At 42.5% G+C, this 24,541-nt stretch overlaps 1 protein-coding gene and 1 long non-coding RNA gene across 2 annotated transcripts in view; one reads left to right on the top strand and one right to left on the bottom strand.

Annotated features, from left to right (window-relative positions):
- Positions 1-1,032: 1,032 nt before the first annotated feature.
- Positions 1,033-24,541, bottom strand: part of TTC9 (tetratricopeptide repeat domain 9) — a 48,274-nt gene continuing 24,765 nt past the window's right edge. The window contains exons 2-3 of the mRNA XM_068251936.1: positions 17,118-17,300; positions 1,033-1,370 (exon numbers count right to left, since the gene is read on the bottom strand). Of these exons, the coding sequence (XP_068108037.1) occupies positions 1,291-1,370; positions 17,118-17,300 (263 nt within the window). The 3' untranslated portion in view covers positions 1,033-1,290. The remainder of the gene's footprint in view (positions 1,371-17,117; positions 17,301-24,541) is intronic.
- Positions 7,805-23,707, top strand: LOC137531916 (uncharacterized). The gene is made up of 3 exons (XR_011023802.1): positions 7,805-8,157; positions 13,282-13,438; positions 23,555-23,707. It is a non-coding gene; the product is annotated as an uncharacterized lncRNA (long non-coding RNA).

The raw sequence follows: 24,541 nt of genomic DNA, 5'->3' as shown, positions 1-24,541 counted from the left end.
ATAGTGGACTTTTAATTGAGATTGGAGGAAGAGTTTCTATCCCTACTACAGTGTTAACAACTCCCAGTCACAGCCCAAATATAACTCGTTTTTATGTAATTCTCTCCCAACTCATTCAAGTAGCTGAGTTGGCCAGCAGGCAGGAAAGAGCCTTGAAACTTCAACAGTGAAAAACTTTCGAAGAACCTGTTTTTTTTTGGTTTGTTTTTTACAAGGTATGCATTTTGTAAATCATTGACCAATCCAATTACTGCTCATTGAGTTCATCTTTAACGCCAGGTGGATTAGACACCTCTGCTTGGAAAAAAAATTACACAGAAAAAATGCGGGCAATCAATATATGGTAAAATGGTTGCATTAGCCCTAGTTGGGCAATAATTTGCTGACATAGAGAACACAGGCAGTAGAATCTGGGAGTAGCAATGGGAAGTATGCTGTAGGAAAACATCCAGAGTAACTGGTTGCATGCTTGGCCTGATTGATGATCCACTAAGATGTGAACCAAGGATGGGGCCAACAGCCTCACAACTCACACCATGAAAAATAATTCAGCACTGGAAGCTCCCATAATGCTGCTGTGATTGGTTCCCAATAAATAAAAGAATTCAGTAGACCTCAGCGCAATCCCTGTAATAACTACTCCATTGAGAACAGAAACTAGAGTGTGGGGGAGTCAGGACTGCAGACTGCATGCTTATGCCTGTGATTCTGTCATCAGTACAGCGGCCATTTAGACGATGCCCTGTTCCTGCCCTCTCTATGCGCTCAAATCACAAATAATTGGCACAAACACGCTCTCTTAGCAGAAAGTGTTCTTAACAATTACTGATCTATAAAAAGAGCTTGCAGCAAGACTGGAATCAAGCAGGGCTTGAAAGGGTTGCATGAGTCAGAAGGCCCTTTCAACGTCAACAGCTTGAGCCAAAAGCAGATTTTTTTTTTTTTTAAATGATGGTATAATGTGAAAAATCAGCAACCTGCATAGCTCACCCTCCCACCCCCACCCATTTCCGGTTATCAAATGCAAGCCAATTGTAGAGCGCTTTGCAGAAGCAGGCAGAATATATTTATGGTATAGTGAGTTCTTCGTGTGAGCTTTACCCCTCTCCTCCTTTCAGTAGTAGGGCTTCAGGGTATCGAGGAAGAGATTCATCCAGCCATGTGCAGTACTCTGTAAACTGCAAAGAAAAATAAAATCATTGAGGCTGGCCAGTGAGACGTGATCTGTGGACCAGGCAGCTTGCAGTGATGAAACAGTCAAGTGATCATATCAGCAAAGGGAGGTCTTATTTATGATAGCTCCTTTTCTCTTTGGGAACATCTACTAAGCTTCATTTCCGCCAGTTGGATGTACCGGATAACATTGGTATCTGGAAGGAAAAAAAAAACGTAGGAGAGGAGTGAATTTACAAAAAAAACATACAGCGCTTTGGTCTGACCACACCAATTAGCCACAACATAATGGCCTCAATTCACTAAGCAGTTTAGACTAGTCTACAGATGGTTTTTAGTCTACTGATAGTTTGGTGTAATGTTTTAGACCTGTTTTTAGACCTGGTCTAACATTCAGTAATTACACAATTAACAAAGGCAAACAAGGAGTAACCACGCCCACTTTTTCTGACAGAGATTAGACCAGCTGATTTCTGTCGGTAAAGTAATTCTGTGCGGTATTTTAGATGTGAGGATGGAACCTTTTGAATTAATTATGCAGGAGTTTAATTGTATGCAGAGGAGAGCTCATCAAAGGAGAAAAATGTCAGTCATAGCTACTAGTTTGTGAATTGCATCTTTTGATTATTTCCCCTGCTTTACCGACCTAATTACCAAATGTTTTAGACCAGGTCTAAAACCTTTGGTAATAGTGAATTCCCCTTTGATGCAACTGACCAAACCATCAGTAGACTAAAAACCATCTGTATACTAGTCTAAACTGCTTAGTGAATTGAGGCCATTGTATACTGAATATACTAAGCATTTTGGTTATCAGGTCGGTTACTTTTGGAAATGCATGACCTTGGAATAATGCTATTGATAAGTATTATAATAAGGTGTGTACAGACATGGGGCTCGACTCAGTAAATGGTGCTAATCCAGTTAGCACACCTAAAGGCTTTGAGCGTGCTAACTAGGGTGCTAAGTAGTTAGCACATACAAACTACTTAGCACCGTAGTTAGCACATGCAAACTTAGCACCGTAGTTAGCACATGCAAACTACTTAGCACCATAGTTAGGACATGCAAACTACTACTTAGTACCGTGCTAACTAGGGTGCTAAGCTCCATGGTTAGATACCCCTGGTCTTGCTAATTATGATCTTGTAAAAGATAGAATACTTGGAAATTTAAATTCAATCTGAGCTCTTTTGTGACGATCATTTTGTGATGATCATTATATTATTGTTAACAATACCTCTCATCTTCCACAGTGATAATTGATGCTGACGGAGCAGTGCTTTTCAGCGCTGCTAGATTTGGGCGCAGCCGGCGCCTCCATAGACTTCAATAGGAATCATTCCTATTGAACTGCTCAGTGAGTAACGTCGGCTTCGTCAGAAGACGGAGCCGAAGTTACTTAAAAACATAATAATTCGGCCTCCAGCAATCGCTGGAAGCCGAATTATTTCATTCCCCCACTATCCATGTCGGCCTGGAGGGGAAATAGTAATTAAATCGGCCCGGACTTGTGCAGAAGCAGGATCAGCTATATACCGCTGTATCCTGCGCCCAAGTCTACCGGCGCCGATTTCAAATGTACGCGATGCTGAAGCTACTGTTGGAAAAGTTAGGAGGCGCACTGCTACACTGCATATTTTGTCATATGTTCCTTTTCTTTGTTGAATAAACACTGATTTAAAAAAAAAAAAAAAACTAGGGTGCTAAGTAGTTTACATGTGCTAACTATGGTGCTAAGTAGTTTGAAGTGCTAACTACTTAGCACGTGCAAAGCATGTTAGCACATGCAAAGTGGCCTTTCACTGGCATGCTAACACCCTTTTCTGAATCAAGCCCATTGAATAGAACACAAGCTTTTAATGGGGACACATCATAGCGGCAGATCATAGAGGCTAGCTATGTGACCAATATTTTAGGATAAAATAAAGGTAAGGGTGCCCAAACATCACTCGATATAATCATTTTACCAAAGCCAAAAGAAATTTGTTGCCACAATAAATGTGGCAACAAATTTTCCGTACAAAATAGGACAGATGGGTCAATCAAGAATGGGGTAAAAATCTTGGTCGCAAGGGCTCAATTAGGTGCATGACGGTAACAGCGTTTGATATTAAGATGACAGACGTGTGTGTGTGTCCTCGCAAAGTGTTAAAGGCTCACCTATCCACTGTCTTGACACCTGGTGTCTGCTGTCACCACAAGCGCTTGTTCCACATGACACTGTTGTATGTTGTGATGTCACTACATGAGCCGAGTCGCATGGTGTAGGTGATCGCAGGGACGCTGAACACCGGAGGAGGCCACAAGTTGCACCGGTGGGGAGTCGAGACTTTAACACTCAGCACGGGCACAGGAGCCACATTGAGTATACACGGGGGGTAGCCCAGCAGGCAGCCGCAGGTGGTCGATTTGGTCATACATTGAGCGACATATGGCCATCTTAACTAATCATTTGTAATTCAGGCAAATATATGCCATTAACCTTACACGTGTGAATTCAGTTTAAATGCTCTTCTTTCAGAGCCATGCAGCATACACGCTCCACAGGCAGCATCTGCATTTTAAAATGACTTGCAGGATTGGATTTATAGACCATCCCGCTAGTGAGGCCTATGCTGTTGTAGTAGAGTACTCCTCACTGTATAATAGCAGCCCGATAATAGCCCCTGCTCTGAAGGCACATTCCTCCCATCCACAATGCTATGGCATTATCATTATGCACAATACACAACTCTGATTTATATCATAAACACAATTAGGATCCTGTCAGAAGCTGCTAAAATACAACATTTTATTTCCCTAAAATCAAGTTTTATTACATACATATTAACCTCCTTAGCGGTATGTCCGACACTGTGGCGGGCATACCGCTTCCTTCAATTACAAGTCCCCCACAAAGATTTTAAAAGATGTTATGGCCCCACATGCTGTAGCTAGCACCAGGCTAGCTAGTCCAAGTGCCCGGCACCCTCCGATCCAGCCACTTAATACATTACCTCCCCTGGCTCCAGTGATCGGCGCATCCTTTCCGCACAGCTCCGGTTTCTCTATGGGGAGGATCGGGTCTGCGCATGACGTCATGACGTTGGCAACGTCATGACGTCATGTGTGATCCTCCCCATATTGAAGACTGGAGCTGTCAGGGGAGGCCGTCCTGATTGCTGGAGCCAGGGGGGATAAAGTATAATCGGCGGATCGGCGGCGATCGGAGGGTGCCGGCTGCTTATGCTAGCTAGCCTAGTGCTAGCTACAGCTTGTGGGGGCAAGAAAGCTTTTAGAATCTCCAAGCTCGCAAGGGCAGGGTCCTCCTCCTAATGTTTACTGTTTTTGTCACAATATTTGTGCTGCTTGGAACTCTTTTACAATTTGTTAGTATATCTATGTTCCCATTGTCGTCTTATTGTGCTTTGTAAAGTGCTGCGGAATATGTTGGCGCTATATAAATAAAAAATAATAATAATAATAATAATAATAATCATCATCTCCAGGGGCACTCTAACTGGAAAACCTAAGCGGCGTAATGCTCAGGAGGTTAAAGAAGATAACAAAATTGAGAGCTGTGCTCTCTAGCTGCCTCTGCGCTCTCTAGCTGCCTTTGTTAGAGAGCACAGCTCTCAATTTTGTTATTTTCTTTAATATGTATTTGTGATGCTGCTTCTCTTTCTGCTATGCACTTTAGCACCCTAAGCACTTATATTTAACCCTGACGACGGCTCCTTTTTTTGGGAGTTGAAACATGTCGGTTTTGGTGGGGGGGTCTTTAATCTTATATGTTTAGAAAGTAAATCAGCATAACTATTCATGGCGCAGGGTTGTACCCTCAGGAAAGTCTGGCTATATAAGATATAACAGCTTTCTCGTGACCAAAACGATTACACAATGCAACAATGTTTATTGAATATAATTATGAATAAAACTTGATTTTAGGGAAATTAAATAAAAGTTATATTTTAGAAGCTTCTGACAGGATCCTAATTGTGTTTATAAAATCATTATGCAGTCAGGCAGAGCTGAGCCCCCCTGCGCCGCTCCCTTTGAAGAAGGCCCGGCCGTCAGCAAGTGTATGATGGGCTTTACTGAACCTACATCAATCGAAAGGGAACCTTGAATGCAGAATAAATAACGCTATGTCAGCATCTACTATTCAACTCTACTAGAGTGAAAAGTCCAATAATAGCCAATTGCAATTCATCAGCCCACATTGCTGGTAACCTGTTAATGGCCATTTGTGAACTCATGAATACTACAGCCAGTTCTCTAATAGAAACCAGGCACACAGCCGAAAATGTCAGCGAATACAACAGGAGATTTGTGCCTCCCTTTGCTGCTAGGGCACAATGCCCTCCTTGATCTCCACCTGAGACTCTCACACAGGAGTGCGCTCAGTGGACTAGCTCCTCCTCTCTGCAATCAAACATTTAACCCCTTTCCATGATCTTTTACCACATATGTGCCCACCAAACAGCACTGATGCCATAAAGTGAACCCGAGGTTAGCGTAATATGGAGGCTGACATATTTATTTCCTTTAAGCAATACCAGTTGCCTGGCTATCCTGCTTATCCTCTGCCTAACATTTTCAACCATAGACCCTGAACATGCATGCAGCATTATTGTCAGATCTGACAGGATTTGCTGCATGCTTGTTTCTGGCGTGGTTCAGACACTATTGCAGCTGAACAGACCAGCAGGGCTGCCAGGTAACTGGTATTCTGTAAGAGGAAATAAATATGGCAGCCTCCATATCACTCTCACCTCAGGTTCACTTTAATTGTATGCCAGGCCTCTACTGCAGTGGATTTCAGTTGCTGTTAAAGCATCCAGCACTGGTGATGGTCCCATGCATGCTCAGCTGTGGCGATGCACTGAGATGTGACATGCTGGTTTCAATGATTGGGAATCTCAGTTTATTTTTTCATGCTTTACATAGATTGCCCAGATTGGAGGCACAGTCGCTTTCATTTAGACTATAACAAAAACAAAAACATATAGGCATCCGCCCTCCTCCAATTCTTAGTATAAGTACAAAAAAGGAATGAAAATGTGTTTACCAAATACATGTAAAATAGGGTCACATGACTGCGTAGTGCTTAGAATTACCACACTGTTCTTTCACCCTCACATGGCATTAGCTGGAGATCTCTAATTACATTTATGGTAATTCTTACCTCATTTTGGCAAATTCATTCCACTGCTAAAATATTCGGAGTCTCTTTGTGCACCGAGTGAATCATTCTGATCAGCTCTCTGATAAACACTTCAAACAGATGTGCTCACATTTCATATACACAACAAATTCCACAGCACATTACAGTACGTAGAATTTTCCTTTCCATCACTGTCTTCGCTACAGTCAAGTACATGATCCCCTGAGGACGCCATTAGGCAAAACTAGTCGGAAAGGAGACGGGCGGGAACTATCATCTTCTACCCTATTGGGCTTTGATACAGAGCACATCTTACTTATGGAGTTCCATATTTTGTAGGGCCCCATATGTGAGCTTTTTTTTACTTTTTAGCTTTGTTTATAGTTTATAAGCTTCAAGAATCAAGCAATCTAAACTTGGACTGTTTTTTGCTTCTTTTATCTACTCCTATACTGACACCATTGAGCCGAGTACTACCGATTGGGATATTTGCTACATCCTGTGAAGATCTGATTGTGGACCATATATGCGTGTTTGAGACTCTGAGAATCGATTAGAGTCGTATATAGCCTTTTGATTGGGGTTATTGTGGACTGGTAAGCCTAAATCTTACCTGCTATTGGTGACCTGTCACTGGAGTTTACTGACACCGGGTGCTGCATCACCAGTGGATTCACTTTTTGCGCTGATTGTTTTATTTTGTGTGGGACTTTGGACAAGCATTTTCTTCAGCTGCTATTTATGTGTTTGATGCTGGCAATTTAGGTTGAACACCATGTACAAGCTCAAAATTGCTGCAATGGCTCCAACCTCACTTTAGGATAAATTCAAGCTGCTACACTTCACATCTTTAAATCTGCTTTCCTCACAAGTAACTTCTTCCCATAAACTGCTGTAAAGGTGCCCATACACTCGCCAATTTTCGGTAGTCGACACTGCACTCTCACGCCATAGATTTTTAATATCTATTTAAAAATATATCTGCAGTGTGTGATAGTAATAGATCCCTCTCTGATCAGATTTTTTTGTTGGTCAAATTTGGTGGCCATCTGCCAGAGTATGGGGATCATAAGACTTCTTAAAAGCTGCTCCAAAATTCTGGAACACCCTCTGTTTGAAAATTCCTGAAATTGGTTTAGTAGCAGACTGTTAAATCGTTTTAGGATTACTGTAACTCTGAATCTTTTTTTTTTTTTAATCTATTCTAAAGTTCAAAACCACACATCTACATCATAAGGTTTTCCTTTTCTCCTTAAAGAGGAACTTTAACCGAGGAATGAACTTCATCCCAATCAGTAGCTGATACCCCTTTACCTCAAGAAAGCTTTACCTTTTCTCAAATATATCAGGAGGGTCTGTATGGCTGATGATATTGTGGTGAAACCCCTCCCACCATGGTCCTGACAGTTTGCTGTCTGTGTAACTTATTGCATTATGGGAAATAACATATTTTTCCAACTGCCAACACCACCAGTGATAAATATCAAAATATAAATCAGGGAAAGGAAAGCTTTTACAATGAGCAAACACGGACTAAATAATCTATAAATCAAAATAGTAAAAAATAAGTAATTTTATTTATTATGTCCTTTTCACTACAGTTCCTCTTTCAGTCTATATACCCCATACAAGCCTTTCAAACCTTTTCTCAAAGTGTATATGAATTCCACCGCTGAATCCAGTACCTGTCGCGAGGTTACATCTGCTGTGGATCATCTGCATTGAATTTAGGCCTTGCAGGTCTTTGGAATCAATGCACTTTTACATGCTGACACAGGTGTGGTGCCTCCTAACCAGCTGGAAAGCTTGAGAGGAAGAAATGCATACCTAAGAAGGTAAGAAAAGTGCATGTCCCATACAAATACTATCAGGCCTTGTACAGAAACTGGACGGATCCCAGAAGCATGGGAACTAATACACCTAAAAACAAAGCCAGCATCCAGTTGTCAGAGTTCCATCTACAGGCTCCTTATAGGGAACATGATCACTGTCTCCTTACAGGGAATTATATGGTGATATACTGCCCTTTACATTAATAAATATTACGTTTTTCATTATTCTTATTTTATATATTTATTGCATATTCCCATTTTCCATAAACAGTTTAAAATAAACAGCCATATCAGACTGTAGATCCACACACACATGTAGTCATTGTTCAGCATTTATCTATCTGATCATTTTATAAAAAAAAATAATAACATATCACATATTTCTTTGAGGGGGCAGTCATTTTTTATACCACTGAGCAAAAGAATAGTAGCAGTAGTGTACCGTGTTAGCCATCAGTAAAAGTATGATGTTTTGAATTAGGATGATACCATTTATTGGCTAACTTACAAAAAAACCTAACAAATATAACAGTAAGCTTTCGGCTATTGTACCGTCATCAGACTATATGCATACAGGTTTCAAGTCTGACGAAGGCACAACAGCCATAGGCAGACAGCAGAATGTAAATAGATACAGTTAGGTCCATAAATATTTGGACAGAGAACTTTTTTCAGGCAGCGAAGGTGGGCAGATGGGACATAGAGGCATGTTCCCCGGTCCATGACATGCCTCAGTAACCTTAACGCCCCAACCCCCCCCCCCCCCAGCATTGCTGACATGTGGCTTGTTGGTAATCTCTAGGGAAAAGGGCATCTTTTGCAGGAGAGGAACGAGTGCACATAGCCCACGCTAGCCATCAGGAATGCCTCCTCTCACTGGCCCTTCGCCGCCTATCCCCCATCCCCATTTTTGAACTCTGTGCTTCTCGGATGAAAGCACAGTGCTCTGAATGCAGCATTGTGACCCCTAACCCTTGAAAGTGAAAGAATGCCATTACTGGCTTCAGGGGGGGTCAGGGATGGACGCTACCTGATCCGGCTTGCCCCTAAATCAGGTAGTATTTTTTTTTTTAATTAAAAAAAAAAAAGCGTGCTTGGGTTCTCTATTCCTGAATCTTAAATATATAACTTGTTAAGCTCTCTGTAGTGTCAGCTCTCCTGTTCAGCCGCAATGTCCTATAAATACCGGCATTTTAAAAGCAATGGTGCTGATCTGGAAATACTTCCATGTTACTTACAGGTCAGCGCCATTGCTGTGAAAATGCCGGCATTTACAGGAGGACACTGCAGAGGGAACGGGTTAGCTGACAGGTTGAAAGAGACAGCGATGGGAACTCGGAGTAGGTGAGGGTATTTTTTTAACCAAATTATTTATTTAGGAATTGAATTGTCAAAAACAGCCTTATCAGCCGGCCGACAGACTGTACACACGCGGAAATTGTCGTCAGAACGTCCGCCCCCGCGGGCGGGTCTGACGACTGGTAGTTTGTGTCAGTCTGACCAGCGTACGCACCTTAAAGTGGATCCGAGATAAACTGCATAATTGTGTTCCTTTCATATAGTTTATAGGGCATTCCTCAAGCCCAGTACTTTTTTGTTTGTTTGTTTTAATACTCTAATTCCCTAAAAACTAAACAAGCCTCGCCCACAGCTTCTCCAGTGCCTTGGCACTCTCAGACTCATGTAGCATGGGCTTATGGTAACTCAGTCTGGGCAGGAGGAGGTGTTACTAGCCAGAGATTTCAGAGGTAGAGGGGAGGAGGGAGAATGAGAGGGGAGTGAAGTTTTCACAGGCTGAGGGCTGGATATGCAGATCAGCTTGCCTGTGTGTAATGATTACAAACAGAACATGGTTGCTGTCATTGTATCACAGGAAGAAATAATCATATACTGTTGAAGCTGTTTGCAGCTAGATTTGCTGTATAAACTAAACTTTAGATAAGATTATATATCTTATCTAAAGTTTAGATAGTTTACACAGCAAATCTAGCTATCTGACAAGTTACTTGTTATAGTTAGTTTTTCATCTCGGATCCGCTTTAAAGAGGAACTGTTAGGCATAAAATCTAAAATCAATTCTCTATTGGTAGCTGTTCCACAAGTAAAATGGATGCTAACCAGGCAATTTAAAAGTTTGAAATCAATCTTACTTTTTCTTAACTGATTCCTATTCCTCATGCCCCCTGGCTGGCTCGCATATCATACACAGGAAAAGTTGCGTCACATGCTAAATCAGCCTTGATTGGCTGAAGTCTCTGTCCCTCTCGTTTTCCCCTCTCACACCTCTGTGATTGGCCACTTGACAGTGGCCACTGCCACCTGCTAATGCACAGGAAAGGGGGCCAGAAGCTGTCCCCTGTCACTGTCCTCGGCCCTCCTCCTGCTGTGTGCCTTGTGTTCTCTTTCACAGCGCTTCCGTCGCTTCTGTCTCCCCTGCATGCCCCCTCAGCATCCCCTCTCCTCCCTGCACTATTACAGAGCAGAGCGGGGAGGAATAAAAGCAGCGCACACAGACTCAACTGATAATGGTTCCAGGCGCTTAAAGAGACTCCGTAACAAAAATTGCATCCTGCTTTTTATCATCCTACAAGTTCAAAAAGCTATTCTAATGTGTTCTGGCTTACTGCAGCACGTTCTACTATCACCATCTCTGTAATAAATCAACTTATCTCTCTCTTGTCAGACTTGTCAGCCTGTGTCTGGAAGGCTGCCAAGTTCTTCAGTGTTGTGGTTCTGCTATGAACTCCTCCTTCCAGGCCCCTCTGTGCACACTGCCTGTGTGTTATTTAGGATTAGAGCAGCTTCTCTCTTATCTTTTACAAGCTGGATAAATCGTCCTTTTAGCTGGCTGGGCTTTCACATACTGAAGAATTACAGACAAGGGCAAAGCTGTTTGCAGGAAGAAACAAGCAGCCTGAAACTTCAGTGCATGAGAACAGGGGGAAAGAAACACACAAATGATCTCTTGAGATTCAAAAGGAAAGCTGTATACAGCCTGCTTGTGTATGGATGTATTTTCTATGTGTGGACATACTGTACATCAACCTACTTCCTGTTTTGGTGGCCATTTTGTTTGTTTATAAACAAACTTTTTAAAACTGTTTTTAACCACTTTTAATGCGGCGAGGAGCTGCGAAATTGTGTCAGAGGGTAATAGGAGATGTCCCCTAACGCACTGGTATGTTTACTTTTGTGTGATTTTAACAATACAGATTCACATTAGTAGTGGAGTCTGTCTCTGTAATAATGCGGGGAGGAGAGGGGATGCCAGGGGGGAATGCTTTTGCCTATGGGACTCAAGATGGCCCATAAAAGGAACATAATTCTCCGGATTTTATTAATGTTTTAACTCTGAATGAAAACGTGGACAGTGCAATACATCTGTTATGTACAGTAGCTTGCAAAAGTATTCGGCCCCCTTAAAGTTTTCCCCATTTTGTCATATTACTGCCACAAACATGAATCAATTTTATTGGAATTCCACATGAAAGACCAACACAAAGCGGTGTACACATGAGAAGTGGAACGAAAATCATACATGATTCCAAACATTTTTTACAAATAAATAACTGCAAAGTGGTGTGTGCATAATTATTCGGCCCCCTTTGATCTGAGTGCAGTCAGTTGCCTATATACATTGCCTGATGAGTGCTAATGACTAAATAGAGTGCACCTGTGTGTAATCGAATGTCAGTACAAATACAGCTGCTCTGTGAGGGCCTCAGAGGTTGTCTAAGAGAATATTGGGAGCAACAACAACGTGAAGTCCAAAGAACACACGAGACAGGTCAGGGATAAGTTATTGAGAAATTTAAAGCAGGCTTAGGCTACAAAAATATTTCCAAAGCCTTGAACATCCTACGGAGCACTGTTCAAGCGATCATTCAGAAATGGAAGGAGTATGGCACAACTGTAAACCTACCAAGACAAGGCCATCCACCTAAACTCACAGGCCGAACAAGGAGAGCGCTGATCAGAAATGCAGTCAAGAGGCCCATGGTGACTCTGGACGAGCTGCAGAGATCTACAGCTCAGGTGGGAGACTCTGTCCATAGGACAACTATTAGTCGTGCACTGTACAAAGTTGGCCTTTATGGAAGAGTGGCAAGAAGAAAAGGCATTGTTAACAGAAAGCATAAAAAGTCCCGTTTGCAGTTTGCCACAAGCCATGTGGGGGACACAGCAACCATGTGGAAGAAGGTCCTTTGGTCAGATGAGACCAAAATGGAACTTTTTGGCCAAAATGCAAAACGCTATGTGTGGCGGAAAACTAACACAGCACATCACTCTGAACACACCATCCCCACTGTCAAATATGGTGGTGGCAGCATCATGCTCGGGGGGTGCATCTCTTCAGCAGGGACAGAGAAGCTGGTCAGAGTTGATGGGAAGATGGATGGAGCCAAAAAACTTGGAAGAAAACCTCTTGGAGACTGGGGTGGAGGTCCACCTTCCAGCAGGACAATGACCCTAAAAATAAAGCCAGGGCAACAATTAAATGGTTTAAAACAAAACATATCTATATGTTAGAATGGCCCAGTCAAAGTCCAGATCTAAATCCAATCGAGAATCTGTGGCAAGATCTGAAAACTGCTGTTCACAAACGCTGTCCATCTAATCTGACTGAGCTGGAGCTGTTTTGCAAAGAAGAATGGGCAAGGATTTCAGTCTCTAGATGTGCAAAGCTAATAGAGACATACCCTAAAAGACTGGCAGCTGTAATCGCAGCAAAAGGTGGTTCTACAAAGTATTGACTGAGGGGGCCGAATAATTACGCACACCCCACTTTGCAGTTATTTATGTGTAAAAATTTTTTGGAATGATGTATGATTTTCGATCCACTTCTTACATGTACACCACTTTGTATTGGTCTTTCAAATGGAATTCCAATAAAATTGATGCATGTTTGTGGCAGTAATGTGACAAAATGTGGAAAACTTCAAGGGGGCCGAATACTTTTGCAACCCACTGTAAGTAGAGCAAGTAATTATCTACTTGCTTATGTGTTTTTTTCATGGCATTGTATGGCTAACAGTTGCTCTTTAAGGCACTTTTTGACCTGATGACACAGCTTATGCTGTGAAACGCGTTGTCCTATATGCATAATAAATTTTTTTTTTTTTTTAGAACACCGTGTCTATGAAACTTTTTTCTTGAAGGTCAGGCTCTCTTATCGTCATGTGTACCACACAATATATACACAGTCACTATCCTTGGGCGCGGCTGTCAAAATATTTTTGAACCTAACTGTACCTCGTAAGAGATCTCAGCATGGATTGCCAGAGTAAGTGTGTGAACAGTGTCCAAAATGATTATCAGTGCTTCCTCAAGCTGCACTTTGTAAATAGAACTTATTTTCTTAAAGTGACAAACTATAAATGTTTTTTTTGCTCTGTTAATCGCAAAATATTGGTAAAAAAAAAACTGTGTCCAGCTTTACAAAACAAATGTAAAGTGCGTGTGTGCTGTGTCCTCCCTGTGGTCAGTACTCTGGCAGTCGCAGCAGGAGTGGCCTCTCCTCTAATTCACCACAGACTTTGCTGCAGGAGAATTCCCTCATGTAGACATGGAATGCTGCTGAGTCATCACAGGAGATCCTTCTTTCTCACGTAAAGCCAAATATACCTTCTGTTTTAAGCAAGCACATATTTAGCATAGTCTTATTTTTTTTTTATCAGAAAGATTGCTTTTTGGTTCTTTTTAAGCTGGCCATACATTTCTATGTTGTCCCCCGATGTGGCAAAACAATTATTTCCTCTCTATTTGGAATTGATTAAGAGAGGGATTGATTCCTACCAAACTGCACAATGATTTCTAATAGATTCCACCAGGGCTTCTATTGAAAATTGATCGAATCACAGTGTCTCACTGTTTGATGCAAAGCAACACCATGGCCTATCAATTGATTACCGCTTGTGCCCTGCCCCCAACCAACTTAGATTTTCTTTCTTGTCCGACCGATTCTGTAGATCCATTTTTGGTCAAGTTCGAGCAGACATTTTTGGGGGAAATGGATTTCCAGCAGATGAACCAAATCTTAGGGAATCAAGCTGGAAAAATAGATGAATGTATGGGCACCTTCAATCCCTTAAAAAATCCAAATGGTTCTATTTCATTATGGGCTTACATGGTACTTTGTAGGGGTTCCAGGAGGGCCAGGGGAGATGGAAGCATCTCTTTATAAAGGCTTATATACATCATGCAATTTTCACATCAGATCGATCAATAATTTCCAGCATGTCTGATCTGCTTTTGTTCAAAGAAGATCGATTTTGTGCAGTACAGATCTCAAAATTGTTCCCTTTATCGATCAGAAGCAGATCTGACATGCTAGAAATTATCAATCGATACGTTGACAAAACTGCATGCTGTGTGGGAAGCGTGGTGGCTCAGTGGATAGCACTCTCGCCTTGCAGAACTGGAACCCCTGATTTGAATCCCAGCCAGGGCACTATCTGCATGGAGTTTGTATTTTCTCCCAGTGTCTGCATTGGTTTCCTCCGAGCACTCCCACAGTTTCCTCCCACAAATAAGTTAATTGGCTTCCCCTTAAATTGGCCCAAGACTATGATACATACATAGATATATGACTATGATAGGGATTAGACTGTGAGCTCCTCTAAGGGACAGTTAGTGACAATTTATTCTGAACAGCGCTGCAGAAGATGTCGATGCTGTATAAATACTAAATAATAATAATAAGGCCTCATTCACATAATACACGGTGCCATGGGCATTTCGGCAGCTCGTACAATGTGCGACACGCAAGAACGGCAGAAGTGCATAGATCGCACTTCTGCTGTACCCATCATATGCGCTGCGCAGCATTGCTGCATGTAGTGAATGGGATCAGCAGAGCAGCGCAGATGACGTGCCATCATGCTCGTTGCATTCCGATCGCACGGCCATTCTTGGATAATAATGCAAAGAAGCTCTCAGGCTTAGAAAGTTATGCAAACAGCAAAATCACAAAAACAACAACAGCAACATGAAGTTCTGTTGTACGCCTTTTTGCCTTTTAGCTTTGGCACCCTACATACTGCCACATGCTAAAAAGAGTGTGTATGTTGCTACTGTCAGTATAGTAACTGCTCTACATGGCTGAACTCTCGGCTGCCCATAATCTCCCACACATCTACCATTATCCCAGCGGTTATGCTGTAGATTTGTGTAAGTGCAATGATCTCACCAGTGTAGGAGGGGGACGAGAAACAGATTTGACCAGATGACTTTTTCATGCTATGTTCTACATGTTACTGGGCAGAGCTGTACATCTCTACAACCACTGGTCTAAAGCACAACAGGGCTATTTGCACACGCAGAACCATTCCAGTCACATGGCCTGGCTCCATTCTCTTGCTGTTGATGGGCAGAGAAATGCTTCCCACAACCGCATTTACTCTTTTACAGCTTTTAGGACCGCAATTATCTTAGTAGGTGTGCACACTTCAGAAGAAAGTATTACAACTGGAGTGGCAGGATCATCATTACCAAAATAATTACAGTAACCTTCTACTTTTATTGCGAACCGCGCAAAATTCCCTGTCAATCAGCTGACATGCCTGCTGCGGCCCACTACAACTCATAGCTGAAAAATAAAAATCGCACAACTTAAAGTGCCTTTAATTACCATACTACTTTATGGGTTATTGGCATCAGCGGATTAACAGGCAGCTAAGCTAGGAACTCTCAGCTAGCATTTATTGTGTGTAAATGCTGGATATTCTATTCTGAAAACTAGAATGCTCCTCTGTTCTACTAATCCTGGTCCATTTAATGCATGTATGAGGAAAAATGAGCTAGGTTACCTTCGTTAAATGGTGAATAGGCTCAGTTTCACAGCAGATCACATGACCCAAAAAAAAAAAAAAAAGGCGTAATGTACTGCACAGTCCACCAATCAGTGACTGAACCAACATGGGAATGAATTTAGTGATCAGGCTCCAGCAGTTAGGCCTCTTCTGGCTGAAGGAGGAAGTGTGCAGTATTGAGTCGTGGAACGTGCAAGCTTGTGATACGCATAGAAGCACACGGACGTCTGGGTAATTAACCCCCTGTACCCCATGGACACACCTGCCGAAATTAAGCTTCATTAGAATCACAGATTTTCTACCCATGAGTCCATCACTAGTTCTGATGTGCTTTAAACTGTTTGACTTCACTTTAATGTAACCCAGATTCTGACTCATTCGCTCGGGGCAACTGTATCACCTCTCTTCTCTCTTGAGAAATGGGCCTTGGAAAAAGCATACCGTATTTTCCGCCGTATAAGACGCTCCAGAATATAAGACGCACCTAGGTTTAAAGGGAAAAGAACAGGGGAAAGAATATAAACTAAACCTGCTGCGTCCATATATCAGGAGCATCTTGTACATGTCCTTCCACAAATGGTGTCCTTCTGTATGCCCCACATGTCCTCATGTCTCCCCGTGTCCTCCTGTCTCCCTCATGTGTCCACTGGTTCCCCCCCCCCCCCCATGTCCTCTGGTCTCCCCAGTGTCCTTCTGTCTCCCCACTGTGCCCTCATGTCATTGATGACGCATCATTAGAAGCCGGCACAAGAGGAAGCCGCACAGAGAAGACTGGTGTCTGCAATTGCTGCACACATGATGAATGAGGTAAGCCGCTGCTGCTGCTCGCACAGGGGGGGGGGGGCAAGGAGACACAAGGGGGAGGGTGGAGAGGCATGCAGGGGGGAGCCAGGCACAGCGGGGACACAGACAGGGAATCCCCAAATGCGGCGGGTTCCCTGATGGCAGCGTGCTGTTGACTTTGCGGCAGCTCGGCAGCCGATCGGGAACTTCCGCCGAAACCTGACACCGTAAGTGTGCTAGGCCCCATTGCCATTGTGTCACCCTGCGGTAAAACAGGGTATAGCAATGCACACTTGCAAGGCAAGTGTAAAAGGGGCCTTATACATACAATTTATACGTTATAGGCATAGCCTCAGAACTCTGCATTACCTGTTGGCTGTCGGCTCTTGGCTTCCTTCAAGTAGTACAGTGCTTTGTCATAGTCCCCCAGGTGGTAAAAGGCCACTCCAGATCTGTACAAAGCCTTGAAGTTCTCCCCTTCCTTTTTGAGGACCTTCAGACAATACTCCTTCACCCGCTCATAGTTCACCAGCTCCGCTTGCAGGAGGCATGCTGTGAGGAAGATGGAGAGCAGTTACACACACGCACCACCTGTCACTGGCAATGACACACTTCCACATCAGTTTAAAGGCGGCTGCACTGTTAGCAGAACGTCTTCCCTACATTATAAATCTAGATGGAGGATTCAGAATTATATGGCTAAAGACTTTTAGCTGTGCTCCTCTTTGCCTCAGCAATTCAAACAACATTCTGTATATTGAGATGCGTCAGGTAGATACTGAGCCTTATTGTATATGACCCAGGAGAGACAGGTGCAATGCTTCACTTTGTAGCACCAGACAATAGTGGCTGCTCGTATCTGTGGCAGTTGCCTTCGAGTGAAGAATGCTGACAACAGAAATAAACATAATCCTACGCTATCTTCATTTCTGTGCCTTTAAGGCCAGGCACCCACTAAGAGCAGCGCTTGCAGTTCCTAAAACACAAACGCTTTGTGCTCCGAATTTTGCCTGCGATTTGCAGCAAGATTTGCCAGTGTCTGCAAGTGCTGTACTTGGGACTGTATAGCACTTGCATCATTATGCTAAATAAAGTGTTACCTACATGCCAGATCCTTGTGCACTGGTTTCCGCAGTGTCGCCCTGTCCCCTTACACAAAATGTCATCGCTTCAGTGCAAGGGGGCAGGGCTACCCGCTAGTAGCCAGCACACAGTGGGCCAGATTTATCAAAGCAATACCGATTGGTTTTAAAACTGTTTTAACCAGCAGAGGAACTGTGCTGCATGATAATAAGGAACTTCTCAAATTGATGTTAAACATTATTTCAGCTTACTTACCCTGTTTTATGGACATATAAAACACTGCTGTTCCAGAGCACGTCTAATAGGAAGTGGGGGATATAACTGTTGCCAGAGACTGTTGGCAGTCAGCAGATTAGTGCAGGTGTGGAAATGGCAGCTACTTTTTCATAGAAACAGTACTCCAGAATCCTATTGTTAAAGTGGAGCTGTCAGTCATACTATCTCAGAAAAAAAAACACATACAGTGGCTTGCAAGAGTATTCGGCCCCCTTGAAGTTTTCCACATTTTGTCATATTACTGCCACAAACATGAATCAATTTTATTGGAATTCCACATGAAAGACCAACACAAAGTGGTGTACACGTGAGAAGTGGAACGAAAATCATACATGATTTCAAACATTTTTTACAAATAAATAACTGCAAAGTGGGGTGTGCATAATTATTCGGCCCCCTTTGATCTGAGTGCAGTCAGTTGCCTATAGACATTGCCTGATGAGTGCTAATGACTAAATAGAGTGCACCTGTGTGTAATCTAATATGTCAGTACAAATACAGCTGCTCTGTGACGGCCTCAGAGGTTGTCTAAGAAAATATTAGGAGCAGCAACACCATGAAGGCCAAAGAACACACAAGACAGGTCCAAGAAAGATCAGGGATCAAGTTATTGAGAAATTTAAAGCAGGCTTAGGTTACAAAAATATTTTCAAAGCCTTGAACATCCCACGGAGCACTGTTCAAGCGATCATTCAGAAATGGAAGGAGTATGGCACAACTGTAAACCTACCAAGACAAGGCCATCCACCTAAACTCACAGGCCGAACAAGGAGAGCGCTGATCAGAAATGCAGTCAAGAGGCCCATGGTGACTCTGGACGAGCTGCAGAGATCTACAGCTCAGGTGGGAGACTCTGTCCATAGGATAACTATTAGTCATGCACTGTACAAAGTTGGCCTTTATGGAAGAGTGGCAAGTGGCCAAGAAGAAAGGTGGCAAGAAGAAAGGCATTGTTAACAGAAAGCATAAGAAGTCCCGTTTGCAGTTTGCCACAAGCCATGTGGGGGACATAGCAACCATGTGGAAGAAGGTGCTCTGGTCAGATGAGACCAAAATGGAACTTTTTGGCCAAAATGCAAAACGCTATGTGTGGCAGAAAACTAACACTGCACATCACTCTGAACACACCATCCCCACTGTCAAATATGGTGGTGGCAGCATCATGCTCTGGGGGTGCTTCTCTTCAGCAGGGACAGGGAAGCTGGTCAGAGTTGATGGGAAGATGGATGGAGCCAAATACAGGGCAAACTTGCAAGAAATCCTCTTGGAGAGTGCAAAAGACTTGAGACTGGGGTGGAGGTTCACCTTCCAGCAGGACAATGACCCTAAACATAAAGTCAGGGCAACAATGGAATGGTTTAAAACAAAACATATCTATGTGTTAGAATGGCCCAGTCAAAGTCCAGATCTAAATCCAATCGAGAATCTGTGGCAAGATCTGAAAACTGCTTTTCACAAACGCTGTCCATCTAATCTGACTGAGCTGGAGCTGTTTTGCAAAGAAGAATGGACAAGGATTTCAGTCTCTAGATGTGCAAAGCTGGTAGAGACATACCCTAAAAGACTGGCAGCTGTAATTGCAGCAAAAGGTGGTTCTACAAAGTATTGACTCAGGGGGCCGAATAATTACGCACACCCCACTTTGCAGTTATTTGTAAAAAATTTGGAATCATGTATGATTTTCGATCCACTTCTCACATGTACACCACTTTGTATTGGTCTTTCATGTGGAATTCCAATACAATTGATGCATGTTTGTGGCAGTAATGTGACAAAATGTGGAAAACTTCAAGGGGGCCGAATACTTTTGCAACCCACTGTATATAAGTAGATAAATACTTGCTCTACTTACATAACATATGTATTGCACTGTCCACATTTTGATTTTAGTAATTTTTCATTGGCAAAAAAAGAGAAAATCCTTCTTTGGATTTTCTATTTTGTCTGTGTCCATCTTGAAGCCAATCCTGACATCATTTTCTCCCTTACCCTGTCTGTGTATCATTGCCAGCCCTCCTCCCAGTCTTCAGACACTCCCACCCAGCTCTGTAGTAGCAAGTGCATTGAGAAATATTGGCCAATCAGAGAGGAACAGAGGTGTGGTAAGGTAAAACAGGAGGGAAAGAGGCTTCAGCCAATGAGGGGAAAGTAAAAAAGAAAATCCAGCATGCCCTGCAACTTCCTTTGTGCGGTAATGTACCATAGGGAAAAGGATGACCTTCCAACTGCGTCCTACTGTATTGGTCTTTACCTGGGATGATCAATGAGAGGCAAATACTGAAATTATGCAAATGTTTATGCAAATATATGCAGCTTGAAAAAGGACCAATCAATTTAAACCTGATTGGTCCATTTTCAAACTGCATACATTTGCATTAAAAAAAAGAATGACATAAATTTGCATCAACTCGGAAGAATTTGCATCTCCTTGATCATCCCTAGTCTCTACAGGGATAGCTGGCCATGCTAGTATTTAACTAAATAAGACCATTCCCTGTAGCAAGGGAGTAAAGCACCAGCCTTCACCGGGGGCAAGGAAAACATTAACACCAAGACAAGAAGGGGCGGGGTTAGGCCACGGGAGGAGCTGCTGTGAATTAGTTAAGAGCAGGAGAGGGGAATAGAGGAAGCGGCGCCGGCTAAGGTAATAGCAGCAGCGGCCGAGGGCGGAACTACCTACCCATACTGGGGCGCTATACTGGGCACTACCTACCTATACTGGGCACTATACTAGCTATACTGGGCACTTTACTAGCTATACTGGGGCAATACCTACCCATACTGGGCACTTTACTAGCTATACTGGGCAATATACTAGCTATACTAGGCACTATACTAGCTATACTGGGGCACTACCTACCCACACTGGGCACTATGCTAGCTATACTGGGCACTTTACTAGCTATACTGGGGCACTACCTACCCATACTGGGCACTTTACTAGCTATACTGGGCACTATACTAGCTATACTGGGGCACTATACTGGGCACTACACTAGCTATACTGTGGCGCTACCTACCCATACTGGGCACTATACTAGCTATACTGGGCACTATACTAGCTATACTGGGGCGCTACCTACCCATACTGGGCACTATACTAGCTATACTGGGCACTATACTAGCTATACTGGGGCACTACCTACCCATACTGGGCACTTTACTAGCTATACTGGGCACTATACTAGCTATACTGGGGCATAAAATGTCATTGTATTAAAAATACATTACAAATATAATGATCTGCACCAATCCAGCATTTCCTACCCCTGGCTTATATGGGGGGGTCATTCATTTTTTCCTGTTTTTTCAGGTAAAAGTTGGGGGGTCGGCTTATATGCGGGTCCGCTTATATTCGAGTATATACGGTAATCTGCTCACATACAATGTATGGCTCCAGCTTGTCTCCATCCCTCATTTTTGCAGCATGCTATATTTATTTTTCTTCTTTTTATTGTGAGATTTTTAAACATATGGTTCTCTTGCTTGTGTGAAATGTGCTTGTTATGTAACAAAATAACTTCAAAACATGCACTTTGCAATAACATATGTGCATGAGAACCCCGTGCATCTGTTTATTTTCAAGTTCCATTAGTAATAACAAGCTTGTGCAATAAGCATCTCAAACCTTCTTGTCACAAAGTTCAACACTGCTTTTACAATCACACAGCAAAAATATGGGAGACAGCTAGATATGGTTTCACTACACGCGATTAAATCACAGTATACAGGCATATATAAAACTAGTCTGAAAGTCCATTTCATAAGGGTCGCTAGACAACCGACACACGCGTTACACAGTGACGCGACCCCATGGCCCCCTGAAACCAGGGAAAAGTGACTGACTTGCGTATAAGCCATATTTACTATAGCCCCCTCCACAGTAGCCAGAGGTGCCCCTGTACAAGTCAGCCCACCTCCCCATAGTCAGATGTGCCCCAAGCATGATACAGCTGTGTCTCAAAACGCCACTAAATGGCATCATAGATAGACACAGCAATTGCCACACAGGAAGAATCCCTGATCATTGCACTGCTAACACGTTGCTTGCACGCTCCGCTCCACAAGTCACGGGACACAGGTAGTCTTGAGCAGCGCACTCTGCACACCATGTTGCAGGGGATGAGGGGCAAGGACACAGCAGGGAGCCAGCTGGCAAGAGCAGGATCACTAGTGCAAGATCCTTACACTCCATTGCCAGTAACAAAACCTGCTCCACCATCCGTTCTGCTCCACTGACTCGCATATAAGCCAAGCAAACATATTTTTGGGCTGAAAAATCAGGCTTATACGCGAGTATATAAGAATTATATTAATATATATATATATATATATATATATATATACACATACACACACACACATATATATACATACAGTATACACAAACTTATATACACACACAAACATACTGTATATACTCGAGTATAAGTCTAGAAATTTAGGTCTGATTCACTTCATAAAAGTATAGGGGGTCGACTTATACACAAGTCACAGGGCAGCACTGAACACACTGAGTAATGTGTGTACTAATAGTGACAGTCTCATTTGCAGCAATTTACCCTGTGGTAAGTTATACATTGAGGAAAGGAAATGCCAAGAAAACACAGGTCTGAAAGTCCTGGTCACAACAATTAACAAAAAAAGGGGCAGGGGGGAAATACTGGGCTGCAAGAGGTGGAGTGAATAATTGCAGCACTTTGGGGCATGGAGCAGTTATTGGCTGCACTTAAGGGACAAGAGGTATTAATGCCTGCAATACTGTATGCAGTGCTGTCATTAACCCCTACTGAGCCCCAAGTGCAGCCAGTTGGGTAGACTTATACTCGAGTCAATAAAAAATTCCAGCTTAAGAGGGTTGAATATTGGAGTCGACTTATACACAAGGTCGACTTGTATTCAAGTGTATAGTGTATTTTTAAAAAAAAAAAAATCAACCTGAGAAATTTGATCAATTTTTTGCTTGATCAAATAATCAGAACAATCAAACCAATATACCATATACTTATGATCTACTGATGTAAAAGAATGTATTGAATTATCCAAGATCCAAATTTTACATATATTATCATGGTTTCAGCATCATAATCCATTCCTATATGTATATATTGCTTTATAATAGTATGTAACCCCACCTCTCAGCTATTCTCAGCCTAGGCTATTTAGCTATGGAGTCTTCTTCTCCGGAGCACTCTGGGAGATCAGGTGTTATTTCTGCTCACTTTGGAACATACATTCCACAGTGATACAACTTGCCAGCAGTAAAGACACTACCAGCAGTAATACCTTTCAAAATGTATAACAAGGTGAGGAAAGAGTTTACAAAGGGCAAACATTGAATAATTTATAAATACATTTGGGATTTAGAGTATTTTGTATTGTTGTTGCTGTGTGGTAATCATTGACATCCCCTGTGACGAGCTCCAATTCTTGTTATTCTTTCCTAGGCTATGTGGGAACATTGTGCACGGTGTGGGGCAGGAATATGTTTCAGCATGACAACCATGTGTCACGGATTCAGACAGAATGCCTACAATAGAAATGCTGAGAAAAGATCTGCAGGGAGACCCATCATGCGAAATTTCCACAGATTAGAGAAACCTTAGAAGGCCAAGTCTGAATTTGGTGGAATACATTAGTAAATATTTAAACTGTTTTCAGCCCAGTCAAGGTTACAGAAACATTCAAATAGACAATGTTTAGATGTTCACTAATTAGCAAGCATTTAAAAACCAACCCCATGTTTAAAGATAGAGGCTTTAAACTTGGGGGTTTAGGCAGGGAACACACTTGACTGTTTTCGTGTGCGTTTTCTGCACAGAAAAACTGAGTGTGAACTAGCCCATTGATTAACATGAGTTCTCAATGTGTTAATTCACGCGCAGAAAAAAAACTGACATTCTGCATAATGATTCTGCACATTTTGTCAGTTTTCTGTATCAATTACATTAGCTGATGTGAAAACAACGCGTGCGTTTTTCTCCATAGAAAACACACTTGGAGCTTGATTCACTAAGACAAATAGCATGTCTATGAAAGTTAGCACTCCTTATCAGAGTAGCATAGCAAGCTCTACGAACCCGCAGAGGCTCAGGGCAGGACGAGTAGAGCGCTCATCACTGCCAATTAGCAGGCATAAGTTTGCTATGCTACTCTGATAGGGCGTGTTAACTTTGATATGGCATGCTATTTGTCTTAGTGAATCAAGCCCCTGGTGTGCAGAAAATGTATGCAGAAAAACGCATGCGGAAAACTGAAAGACAAGCGTGTACTCTGCCTTAAAGAAAGAAAGAAAAACAGGATCCAATACCAAGTCAGTACTAGGTTCTCCCTTGTCCCATTGTTTGTTGTTGGTGAAATGGGTCATTACAGCAATTCCACTTTTTTTTTTTTTTAAATCTTTATCGTATGCTGTACAACTGTAGCTTGTTGAC

The sequence above is a fragment of the Hyperolius riggenbachi genome, chromosome 9 (genome assembly GCF_040937935.1).
Source record: "Hyperolius riggenbachi isolate aHypRig1 chromosome 9, aHypRig1.pri, whole genome shotgun sequence".
NCBI lineage: Eukaryota > Metazoa > Chordata > Amphibia > Anura > Hyperoliidae > Hyperolius > Hyperolius riggenbachi.
Note: the sequence above shows the minus strand (reverse complement) of the source record. Positions and strands in the feature narration are given on the sequence as shown.